The following is a 12,577-nucleotide window of genomic DNA, read 5'->3' as shown; positions in this document are numbered from 1 at the left end:
AACTGTTGAAATATCTACTGTTCCCGTAAAATTTCTCCCCAGCACATGACCAATGCCAGCACGCCAAGGTCTACCCATGCCAACAGCACCTGACGAAATATCATCATCACGACTCACGAGACGCAACATCACGCGGTGCACGTGCACCAGTCGACGGAGGGACCAGACAAAAAAGCGACGTGGCCTCTCACCTCGTGCAGCGCAGCAATCAGAAGAGACCAAACCATGCGATAAAATCGGAATTGATTGTGTACCGTCCGATGGCTGATCAACGGGCGCGGATCAGCCGATCGACGCCTAGCACACAAGTGGTAGAAGCAGAACGAGCCGTTCCTTCTCTCTTCAGGCAAACGGAAAACCTTTGCCTAGGCGGGCAATGGCGGGCCTCCCTGGCGGCGAGTGGTGCTCCCGCAAGACCATGGTGGCGCTGGGGCTGGGCCAGATCGTCTCCCTCATCGTCACGAGCACCGGCCTCGCTTCCTCCGAGCTCTCCCGCCGAGGTAATCCGCCTTCCGGATCAATTCGCCACACGCCAGCTTTCTGATACAGTAGTATCTGACTATTTGTTAGAGTCCCTTTTCATTCATCGATAATGGAACCATCGGGCAGTTTGTGCTGCAAGTTTGATTTGTATTATTATCCGAGGTACTTTCAAGAAACAAGATGAATTTTATCCGGCCTGTTGTGTTCCTCTTTAGTCTTTACTTTGCTGTCAAAAGTTGTTGCTTCTTGGAACGGCTCTACTATCATTTCTTCCTGTCCAGATGAGCCCTGCAATTTGATCTTGCGTGATGTTCAGAGTCTCTTTCCAATCCCAATCCTCGGTTGACTGACGTGGCAGCGTTACTAATTCGCAGGCATCAACATGCCCACATCACAGTCGCTCCTGAACTACATGCTGCTTGGGGTCGTGTACGGGGGCATACTGATATGCAGAAGGAAGCCTCTGCAGGTAAGTAAAGCTAGCGATCTTCCCAAATGCATTTTAATACTACCTTCATCCCAAGTCGTAAGGTCTATATTTTTTTCAAAAAGTCAAACTATGTTAAGTTCGACTAAGTTTTTTATCAAAAATAATTAACATAAAAGTACAAAATCAATATCATAAGATAGATAATGAAATATATTTTCATATGGTATCTACAAAATATCTTATTTGTTCATAAATTCTTCTAAAAGTTTGGTCAAACTTTACTTCGTTTGACTTTCTAAAAAAAATATAGGCCTTAAGCCTTGGAATGGAGATAGTATATTTTAGAGAATGCGACTCTCTAGATTAGAGCATCTCTACCAGATACCTTATCCGTGCATACCGCATTGTGTGGATGGGGTTAAATGCATCGCAAAATTCGTGCGAAAAACATGAGCGACCGAACAATATTCTTGAACCGCAAACATGCGTAGTCGATTTTGGCGCCAGAAATTCAAACAAGATCTGTCATGCGCGCCGTGCGGGAGGAGGCCGAACCACGCGGGGGAGCGCGCCGCGACGGCGCCCTAGGTCGAAGATGCGCGTCCCGCGCTTGGCGGCCTCGATCACGACCCGCCGCGAATACTACCGCCGCCATGGTTGAAATTGGGCCGCGCCATCGAGGGAGGTGGTGGAGGGGTGGGTACGCGGCGGCCGGCGGCGGCGATTTGGCTTTGGTGGCTGGAGACGGCGGGGATCGGAGAACTGGCGGCGGGGGACGAGGAAATTGGGGTTTTTCGCTCCCCCCCCGCCCCCCACTCCCGCTTTTATACTGCTTTCAGGGGCCGCGATAGGGTAGTGTTGCATCACGTTTCACGATGCGAGCCAAAATGCGATGTCTGTTTGGCTATTTTTTGGGCCGAAACCGAGAAAAAATGCAATGTGGGAAAGGGATGCGGTATCTGATAGAGATGCTCTTATCTTATTCACCGTACCCTATTTGTTTCGGTGCCACTGAACTGAAGTTACAGGATGCCTTGAACTGAAGTTACCCATAACTAGCAGTAAAAGCTACTAAGTGAGGTGTGAACATCGGTGCTACCAGTGTTTGAAATTTGAACACAGCACTCTATAATGTTGAACCGTAACTTCTGAGGAACCAGTACTCGAAGAGCTCGTATACAGTGCTTGTCGGTTGTTTTCAATCTGACTCCCTTAGGCCTTATATTAGTTGTAGGTGCTATGTATTTTGCCTACACCAATGTGCGTGTGTTTGTGTGCGGCTGTGTCCATCATGGATACGTTAGAGACCTGGTGTGAACTCTCCATGCTTGTATCACCTAAAACGTTGACCAATAGGGGAAGAACCCCTCGCTTGGCTATACGTTGTTAGTAGAGAGATGAGACCTCTCCAGCGATTTTGCACGCAGATAGTACCCCTTTTAGTCCGAGCATGCTTCAGTTGCGAGCCTGTGACTCGAACCCGGGTGGGCCGGCTCAACACCCTGAGCTCTAAACACCAAGCTAGCGCTTGTATCACCTTGATGCGGCATTTCAGACTTTTTGATAAAAATGTCTTTATAAATAAATCAATCTGAGGGCTTAGATCAGTTAGTGTTTCGCCGCACTTCTCTTTTTCTTTTTAATATAATTGCATGCAGTACTCCTGCGTGATCATGTAAATAACACTATGCTTCTTTTTAAAAATTACATTATTATCTCTCTTTTCAATGGCTGCAAATTTTATCTTGTTGTTGCCATGCTACAAACTTCCATAGTTTCAATGGCCATGCTATCTGATTTTATGTGTGCTTTCATTTTTGTAGATGAAATGGTACTACTATTTAATACTGGGTTTCGTCGATGTGGAGGCAAATTATCTTGGTATGTCCAACCCCCACAAAGAGGCCCTAATTTCCTAGTCACCTGTTCAGAAATATCATGATAATTTCTTCTAAGAAGCGAATTCCTGCCTACTGAAATAGACAGATAATCCAGAAGTGCCATATTGACTCCCTTCTCATTTTTTCAGTTGTTAAGGCTTACCAATATACATCCCTGACAAGCGTTATGCTTCTTGATTGCTGGGCTATTCCGGCTGTCATATTCCTTACATGGATGTTCTTGAAGACAAAATACAGATTTAGAAAATGTAGTGGTGCGGCTACATGTGTCACGGGACTTGTGCTAGTTGTCTTTTCAGATGTCCACGCTGGTGATAGAGCAGGTAACAATGCAACTACATATAGTAGTTATGTGCCATCTTTGTTTTATTTGAATATTTAATTCACTTATCACAACTAATAGCAAAAATATCCTTTTGTTTCGCAAATAATGAAAAGTACACAAGCGTAATATGTCATTGATGCATATTAGCAGGACTGATTATTTCCATCTTAATGAATTAAAATCGAATATCATTGTGAAATGCACTACTAGCTGTGATGGATTTTATAAAATGCAAATATCAAGTTATGCTTTTGCACGGAAGTTTAGAAGTTCTGTTTACGATCAATCATGTATTTATGAACGAAGTACAACTAATTGGGCGGGGTTGATGGTCATCTTTTCCTATGAAGGGGGAACAAGCCCAGTTAAAGGTGATATACTTGTGATTGCCGGCGCCACCCTTTATGCCATCAGCAATGTCAGTGAGGTAAGGTATCGAGCTCATTAGCTCAATTGCATAGAAATGGTCCTCGTACAATAGTTTCAAGACCAATAGAACTGATTTTGTATGAATATCTTATACCAGAACCTATCCTAAATTTCACTGAGTAGCTGAAAGATTTAGTGGGTGGCTGCGGAAGGTGAAGATTTTAAGTTTATCCTATTACCCGTGTTATGACGATTTTCTCGTTTTTTTATTCGTAACTCATGTCGGCTCCTGGTTTATATGTACAATAACTTAGATCACTAGAGAATAGTTCCCTCAGTATGTATTTTCTTCTTCTTTTGGCTCCAGGAGTTTCTGGTTAAAGCTGGTGACCGAATTGAGTTGATGGGGATGCTGGGACTATTTGGCGCTATCATCAGTGCTTGCCAAATGTATCTGATACTTTTATTTTGTGAATATGCATCGTGATTTACCATTTTTGCTTTGGTAAGTTATCTTTTACCATTTTTTGCGTTGCTAAGCTGTGTTATTTCTGTAACTGCTTATCCAGAATCGTATTTGAACGCAACGAGATAAAATCAGTCCAATGGAGTACTGATGCTGTAAGTCTCCCTCCCTCTGTCAACGTACAAGTATTTTGTTCCAAGAACTAACACCTAAAAGCATCTAATACTGTTTTGTTGTCAGGTGGTACCGTTTATCGGGTTTGCAGTCGCGATGTTCATGTTATACTCTCTGGTCCCGATTCTACTGAAGGTACGTCGCGGGAAAAAAATTCAAGTTTCAGCAAGCACATGGTTGTAGCTCCTGATTTCCACTTCTCACATCTGTGCCACCAAGTGCAGATCAGTGGCTCAACACTGCTGAACCTTTCACTACTGACCTCAGACATGTGGGCTATTCTCATCCGTGTCTTCGCCTACCATGAGAAGGTCTGATCATCGGCCCCCCACAATTTGTCTTACATATAGCCAGCAATTAAGAGCAGCTTCCTTTCCAGGTCGACTGGATGTACTATGTAGCATTTGGTGCCGTTGCTGTTGGACTGGTTACTTATTCTAGGTACTCACTCACCTGTTTTACACCCAATCTTATCTCACCCAGCTATTTTCATGTGATCTTTGTGTTTGTGACAACACTTAACTTGTCTAAAACCTCCATTGTTCCCTTTTGCTTCCTAATGCTACCATATCAATGTAGCGATACAAACAACGACGAAGGACAGGGACATGTTGGCGAGGCTGGCCAAGGTGGAGGGGATCTGCCGGATGAGGAGGCTGCTAGCGATCCCCAATGCCTAGATGTTGCATCATCGAACAGCCGAAGATTCCAAGATGGTAAAATTTCCTACAACTGACAGTTCTAAACAGCCACCTGGTTGAAATGGTGGAGGAAATAACCCATGTTAATGGGAACTCCTTTTTTTTTTATCATAAGCTAACAGGAACTCTATCTGTGTTGAAGGCAAAGGCCATTATCATGCCCTCGTCAATGACGAGCATAAAGCACAAGAAGATACGAGAGTACCTCGGGAGTAACTAGGAAATGCAGCCTGGGACCGCAGAATGGCAGCAAATAATGGAGCTGGATGCAATGTAACATTTTTATCCTCTCTTTGTTCCTTTGGTTCCTACATACCACAGGTGCAAATAACCCTGTTGGGATTTCTTGTATGTAATTGGGCAAGGATGTAAGCGGAGCTCTAGACTGTTACACAGGATTTTTCCCAGACTGCCAAGGAAATTGAACTGTTACCAAAATCCTATTGTTGGAACATATAAGTCGAGATTTAGCCATGCCTTCTCAGTTCACAACATGAATCCTGAAAGAGCAGATTGAGATTTTGCAAGTGTCACGCCACTTCTGAATCTGATAGCATTCATGATTGGAAACTGAGATTTCAATCCTATACAGAATGTAACTTCCATCACGACAACACATCATTTGCTAGAACAAGACAAACTATAAAAGCAGATCGTATGAAAGCTGATTATCTTCAGCATGCACTTGACACGCTAATGTCAACAAAGCTTTCAGTAACACACAATTGCGTTGGATAGAAACTGAACAAGGTAAAGGAAGATTACAAATATACTACAATAAATCTTTGGACCCAATAAAATTATGACTGGACATTACAGGCTCCATCATCCGCGTTCATGGTAGCTTGAGAAGCTACGGAGTGAACCATAGACGGATGAAGGACAAGAATGAAGCATTCTCCCACAACAAACAACCCATGCTGGCATACTCGATGTAAGATTGTATGCTACCAAGAGCTTGGTTGTATGGGGAATGACTTCACAAGTTGGCAGTGATCATGCTAATAGATCAGCCTTGGAATAACAGCATGATTCACTTGCAGCATCTCCAGGATTTTGTCCTCCATATAGTTCTTACATGACATGATCTGCAAAGTTGCAAGCACGGGAAAAATTTAGGTCAATGAACTAAACATTCTTATATAGTATCTAGAAATGCCCATTAGAAAAAATACAAAATCATTGCTACAAACGCTGGCCATAGGGGGACTGCACATTGCAATTTAAACATTGAAGCTTTACGGTCAAGATTTTGGTTGGTTTTGCACACTGCTGCACCAGATTTGCTTGAACTTAATTAAATTGCCAATCTTTTTGTTAGGTATTTGGTTAATCTCAACAAAGAGAATCTTATGATTAAAAAAAAACTTGATTTACGTTACAGTCTGCTGATCTGCATCTGCTAGCAGAATGGTTTGCAAAAGGAAACATATCATCCATTTACAGCTAAGGCAACTGACATAACAGCTCATAGCTCAAGTGTCATCATGAGCACATCAGTAAAGCATCAATTTAAAGTGAATTCTGCAACTGGTAGCAAAATATATTTTGTGACAAATACTGGAATCCTGATTGAGAGCAAACAAGCATGCCCATCATCATGCAATAGTGTTAACAAGGCACATTACTACCTCGAATACCGTTAGAAGCCAAGCCTGGAACACCAGGCCATGACTTGATGCATATTTTAGTATGGCGATTTACATCTTATACAGGTAGTAACAAATATTAACAGAAAAAGTTGTACAAAATGGTATGCATTTTGCAGACCAGAAGCAAAACATTATTATACCTCATATCTTAATGACCTTTGCAGCCCTGATGAGAGGGTTGGCGCGGGCAATCTCCTCACGGCCCGCGGTTTTATAATCAAACGAGCAGTTGTGCGTCTCTGAATGCCGGTGACGCGGACAGAAGAGCTTCTCGCACCTGCAACGGAAGCCGGTCAAACCAACCCTCTTGCGGCAGACGTTGCATCGGTTAACGAAGAGCACCGGCGACAGCGGCTCAGCTGCCATTGACATGGCCACCACCGCTTCGGCACCGGCGACGGCATCAGCATCAGCATCAGCGCGTTTCCTCTTCTTGGAAGGGTCTACGAGAAGAACTTCACAGGGCCTGGACGAGAATTGAGCTGGCGGTGGTTGGGGTGGCGATTGTGGAGGTTGTGGTTCTGGTGTTTGGGTTGCTGCTGGTGGTGGTGGCGGTGAGGTTGTGGTTGGGGAAGGAGGCGAAGGTGCGGTGGAGGACGATGGCTTGAGGATCTCGGCCTCGTCCTTGTTGAGATCGCAGCTCTCCTGCGCCATTGGATTCGACACGGATAGACAAATCAGGCAAACGGAGAGAAACCTCGAGGTTGAAGGGTCAGATCAGGAGGAATTGAGCGTAGAAAGCGCACGAAATGGGGAATATCAGTGCAGGGAAGGAAAACAAAAAAGTCAGCACATGAACGGGAAAGGAATGGTATTGTCTGACCGAATCGGTGCAGGCCTAGGAAGAAGAATGAGATCTGGACAAGAACAGATCAGAGAAATCGGGTGGAGAAAAAAACTGGAGCTTTTTGTCAGACCGGGTCGTAAACCGTGGAAATGGGTAGAGAATTCAGCGGAAGCTTCGCCAAGTGGGAAACTTCTCCGCTGCCGATGCGTGCGAGAGGCCGAATCCCATGAGCCGGAAGAAGGAAGTACGCACAGATCAGCAGGAACACCGGCGACAACCGGCGGAGGAGGCGACGCAGTCTTGAGCTGAAACAAATTCGCGGAATTCTCCCTGACCGCCGCGTTGAGCTGACCGAGGACGCAAAATAGGAGTGGGAGAGTTTGCTGACCAGATCGATCGGGGCAGGCAGGAAGGAAGGCCAAAACCCCGCAGGAACGAGCCGTGCCGCGCCGGCGTGGATCGAGCTGACGCGGACAAAGCAGCCGTCCGGCCGGCCGGACAGACAGACGGAGCAAACAAGAGAGACGAAGCCGGGCGGCGCGGAGTCCCCGACGGCCGGTTGCCGAATTGGAAGAGATTCGGGGCGATCGGGCGGGCGCACCGCCGAATTGGGGAATTGGGAAAGCGGAGGAGGAAGGGAAAGGTGGGAGCTTTGGGTGGGGAGGCGACCTGGTGGTGGCCTAGGCCGCTCTTGAGGCGCCCGAAGAGGCAGAGGAGGGTGGAGCTAGTGGAGGGATGATTACGTTATACGGAGTATTTGATGTTTTTTGGTTGGCTATTGTGTGGTGTGGTGTGTGTGCGATGAAAGGTTGTCAAAAGTTGGAGGTTTATGTGTGGATTTTGGGTGTCACACACACACACACACACACACGAGGATTTCGCTTTATTTTTTTTCATTTCTTTCTTGTTCGCCTCGTATTGACCATATAACATTTTCGTTAAGCCGCCGGGGAACATTTCATTGGTTCCTTGGACTTTCTTGTCTGCTCGCTCGGCTATAGTGGCGCGATCAAAAAGGCGATCCAAGTCGTTTGATTTTGTTCGTTTGGTTCATATTCCGGTTACAAATTGGACCGCGGTTCGATTTGCTAGGCTAGTGCTTCCAGCGACGCGATCTATTCGGTTTGTGATGGCATATTGACTGAAAACAACGAATAAATTAAATTTAGATGAAAATTACAAGTATATGAAATTTTAGGAATATTTCATTCATTCAAAGATAATTTACATAGAAAACAAAACAAAAGGAATAACCTAAACCCTAGCAACAGATCATGGCGTGCTCCCTATGCAGGCATCCATGCACAGTCGCCTACTCGGCGTCTTTGTCCTCGGTTAGTTCGACCATCATGGGCGGTGTCTGTCGTTGCCTAATCGACGGTACCTCGGAGGAGGGATCCTCACGAGGGGGAGAAGAAGTAAGGGCCATAGGGTGGAGTGTCCTCGGGACGGTGGTACGCGATTTACCCAGCTTCGGACCACTTGCACGATGGCAAGGCCTACTGCTGCTTGTCTGGAATTATCTCGGCGCTTTCGCGTTGTTACAATGAGTTGTGGTTGTGCCTCTACGGCTCCCGGGATCCGGCTTATAAAGGCGCACGAATCTAGGGTTTACATGGAGAGTCCTAGCCGGATTACAGATTGCCTAACTACGGTACAATGTCTTGCCGTGTACGTCAAGGATCCGCCTTCCATATACGTCGTACTGGATCCGGGTTCCTCATGGGCCTCCCTGGATCCGACTTCCTCCGAAGGTAGGTTCGGATCCGGCTCACTGATCCTGGGCTGGACTTCATCCTTCATGATCAACAGCAACTGGGTCGCCCGATGGACCACATGCCACATCACCGTCTACGGGCCACCCGGGCTTGCCGGATCTAGGCACTGTCGATGGTACACCCATGAAGTATACCCACAACAGTAGCCCCCAGAGTTCTCCGAGTTTCACCTCCTGTTTCCGCCTTGCTAACGCTTCGTGAATTCCGGCAATTTTGGTAACGTGGAGAAACTTGAAGAACTCCAACTTCACATTTTCTTCTTTCCCAACTTTTGGTCGGAAAACACCCTCATCCTGCGGGACTTCATCCATCGACAGCATACAACATGTCTCCGGGTTACTCTCTTGCCTGCGGACAAGTGTTTGCTTATCTTCATGCTGCTACCCGGACCTTAAAAGATTCAAACGGTTCCGCCAATCTTGGCGCCATTTTCGCGCGATTTGAGCGGTAAACTTGCCTTAGCCGTTTTTACTGCCTAGGGTTTTCGACACGTGTCGCTCATCCAACGGTGCGACGCTTGCGTTCCGACCACAGGATGCGGAGCACGAATCTCTTCCCTCGGCCTATAAATATCCACCGTTTACCCTAATTACCTCATTCGCACCCCATTCCCTTCTCAGCGCAGCGCCGCCTCCGAGCTTTTCCTCCGCCGTACCGGAGTCTGCCGGAGTTTCGCCGGAGTCACTTCGCCACCGTGCGGTGTTCTTCCTGTTCTTAACTTCAGCGAGCCACCGCGCCAAAACCTCGTCGCCGGCGACTCCAACCACCGCGGACACCATTCTGGTAAGCTCTTGAGCTTCGTCTTCGCACCGTAGTTGGTAGGGATGAGTCTAGGGTTTCAGCTCTGGATCCGACTAAGTTAGCTTTTCCGCCATCGTTTTTTCTTCAGATGTCTTCTTCGACTCCGCCTCCTACATCCGAGCCAATCATGGCAACACCCCTTGATGTCTACGCACGCTTCTATTCCTGTAGACAGTATTGGGCCTCCAAAAGCAGAGGTTTGTAGAACAGCAGCAAGTTTCCCTTAAGTGAATCACCCAAGGTTTATCGAACTCAGGGAGGTAGAGGTCAGAGATATTCCTCTCAAGCAATCCTGCAATTAAGATACAAGAAGTCTCTTGTGTCCCCAACACACCTAATACACTTGTCAGATGTATAGGTGCACTAGTTCGGCGAAGAGATAGTGAAATACAAGTAATATGGATGAATATGAGTGGTAATAACAATCTGAAATAAATATGGTAGCAAGTAACATGTAGCAGAACTTGTTGGAAATGGTGCTAGAAAATAGCTTGCTGGCGTGGTAGGCAATTCTCTGTGGTGTAACTTTTCTATTCGGGAACAAGGCCTAGGGATCCTACTTTCTTAAGTGACATGCTACCAACATGATCTTGATCAATACTATTGTAAAGCATATGAGAAGAATGAAGTGATTCAAAGCAATGGTAAAGATAATGACTAAACAACTGAATCATATAGCAAAGACTTTTCATGAATAGTACTTTCAAGACAAGCATCAATAAGTCTTGCATAAGAGTTAACTCATAAAGCAATAGATTCAAAGTAGAAGGCATTGAAGCAACACAAAGGATGATTAAGTTTCAGCAATTGCTTTCAACTTGTAACATGTATATCTCATGGATAGTTGTCAACATAAAGCAATATAACAAGTGCAATAAGTAAAACATGTAAGAATCAATGCACACAGTTGACACAAGTGGTTGCTTCTAAGATAGAAAGAAGTAGGTAAACTGACTCAACATAAAGTAAAAGAAAGGCCCTTCGCAGAGGGAAGCATGGATTACTATTTTTGTGCTAGAGCTTTTATTTTGAAAACATAGAAACAATTTTGTCAACGGTAGTAATAATTCATATGTGTTATGCATAAGACATCCTATAAGTTGCAAGCCTCATGCATAGAGTACCAATAGTGCTCGCACCTTGTCCTAATTAGCTTGGATTTACATGGATTAGCATTGCATAACATATGTTTCAACCAAGTGTCACAAAGGGGTACCTCTATGCCGCCTGTACAAAGGTCCAAGGAGATAGATCGCATTTAATTTCTCGTTTTTGATAGATCTCAACTAAGGACATCCATACCGGGACAACATAGAAAACAGATAATGGACTCCTCTTTAATGCATAAGCATTCAACAACAGATAATATTCTCATAAGAGATTGAGAATTAATGTCCAAACTAAAACTTCCACCATGATTCATGGCTTTAGTTAGCGGCCCAATGTTCTTCTCTAACAATATGCATACTCAAACTGTTTGATCATGATAAATCACCCTTACTTCAGACAAGACGAACATGCATAGCAACTCACATGATATTCAACAAAAGTGTAATAGTTGATGGCGTCCCCAGAAACATGGTTACCGCTCAACAAGCAACTTATAAGAAATAAGATACATAGCAACATATTCAATACCACAATAGTTTTTAAGGCTATTTTCCCATGAGCTATGTATTGCAAAGGCAAGGAATGAAATTTTAAAGGTAGCACTTAAGCAATTTACTTTGGAATGGCAGAGAAATACCACATAGTAGGTAGGTATGGTGGACACAAATGGCATGGGTTTTGGCTCAAGGTTTTGGATGCATGAGAAGTATTTCCTCTCAGTACAAGGCTTTGGCTAGCAAGGTTGTTTGAAGCAAACACAAGTATGAACCGGTACAGCAAAACTTACATAAGAACATATTGCAAGCATTATAAGACTCTACACTGTCTTCCTTGTTGTTCAAATACTTCACCAGAAAATATCTAGACCTAGAGAGACCAATCATGCAAACCAAATTTCAACAAGCTCTACGGTAGTTCTTCATTAATAGGTGCAAAGTACATGATGCAAGAGCTTAAACATGATCTATTTGAGTACAACAATTGCCAAGTATCAAATTATTCAAGACCATATACCATTTACCATATGAAGCATTTTCTGTTTCCAACCAAATAGCAATTAACGAAGCGGTTTTCAACTCCGCCATGAACATTAAAAGTAAAAGCGAAGAACACTAGTGTTCATATGAAAAAGCGGAGCGTGTCTCTCTCCCACAAAAGCATGAGTTTATTCAGAGAATGAAAATAACAAAACAAAAATAAAAACACAGAGACGCTCCAAGTAAAGTACATAAGATGTGATGGAATAAAAATATAGTTTCACTAGAGATGACCTGATAAGTTGTTGATGAAGAAGGGGATGCCTTGGGCATCCCCAAGCTTAGATGCTTGGGTCTTCTTGAAATATGCAGGGATGAACCACGGGGCATCCCCAAGCTTAGACTTTTCACTCTTCTTGATCATAGTATATCATCCTCCTCTCTTGACCCTTGAAAACTTCCTCTACACCAAACTCGAAACAAACTCATTAGAGGGTTAGTGCATAATCAAAAATTCACATGTTCAGAGGTAACACAATCATTCTTAACACTTCTGGACATTGCACAAAGCTACTGAAGGTTAATGGAACAAAGAAATCCATCAAACATAGCAAAACAGGCAA

General features: G+C 44.5%; 2 protein-coding genes across 2 annotated transcripts; one reads left to right on the top strand and one right to left on the bottom strand.

Moving 5' to 3' along the window:
* Window positions 1-323: 323 nt before the first annotated feature.
* LOC127294041 (uncharacterized) lies at window positions 324-5,323 on the top strand. The gene is made up of 12 exons (XM_051323787.1): window positions 324-500; window positions 858-952; window positions 2,737-2,794; window positions 2,943-3,137; window positions 3,490-3,566; window positions 3,876-3,958; window positions 4,078-4,129; window positions 4,215-4,283; window positions 4,373-4,459; window positions 4,528-4,589; window positions 4,728-4,864; window positions 4,992-5,323. Exons 1-12 carry the CDS (start codon window positions 377-379, stop codon window positions 5,063-5,065), a joined length of 1,113 nt encoding a protein of 370 aa, XP_051179747.1. The 5' UTR covers window positions 324-376; the 3' UTR covers window positions 5,066-5,323.
* A 167-nt stretch (window positions 5,324-5,490) lies between these two features.
* LOC127294048 (zinc finger AN1 domain-containing stress-associated protein 15-like) lies at window positions 5,491-8,021 on the bottom strand. The gene is made up of 2 exons (XM_051323797.2): window positions 6,642-8,021; window positions 5,491-5,937 (listed from the first exon to the last, which is right to left on the bottom strand). The coding sequence occupies exon 1, from the start codon at window positions 7,153-7,155 to the stop codon at window positions 6,643-6,645; it is 513 nt and encodes a 170-aa protein (XP_051179757.1). The 5' UTR covers window positions 7,156-8,021; the 3' UTR covers window positions 5,491-5,937; window position 6,642.
* Window positions 8,022-12,577: the final 4,556 nt, after the last annotated feature.

The sequence above is a fragment of the Lolium perenne genome, chromosome 1, assembly GCF_019359855.2.
Source record: "Lolium perenne isolate Kyuss_39 chromosome 1, Kyuss_2.0, whole genome shotgun sequence".
NCBI lineage: Eukaryota > Viridiplantae > Streptophyta > Magnoliopsida > Poales > Poaceae > Lolium > Lolium perenne.
Note: the sequence above shows the minus strand (reverse complement) of the source record. Positions and strands in the feature narration are given on the sequence as shown.

Bases quoted from the DNA above. Each gene is read 5' to 3' on its own strand.
- LOC127294041 (XM_051323787.1), top strand. From the start codon at position 377: ATGGCGGGCCTCCCTGGCGGCGAGTGGTGCTCCCGCAAGACCATGGTG. The intron at 2,795-2,942 runs GTATGTCCAACC...TCATTTTTTCAG, and splicing joins TGTGGAGGCAAATTATCTTG to TTGTTAAGGCTTACCAATAT. The intron at 3,567-3,875 runs GTAAGGTATCGA...TTTTGGCTCCAG, and splicing joins CCATCAGCAATGTCAGTGAG to GAGTTTCTGGTTAAAGCTGG.
- LOC127294048 (XM_051323797.2), bottom strand. From the start codon at position 7,155: ATGGCGCAGGAGAGCTGCGATCTCAACAAGGACGAGGCCGAGATCCTC.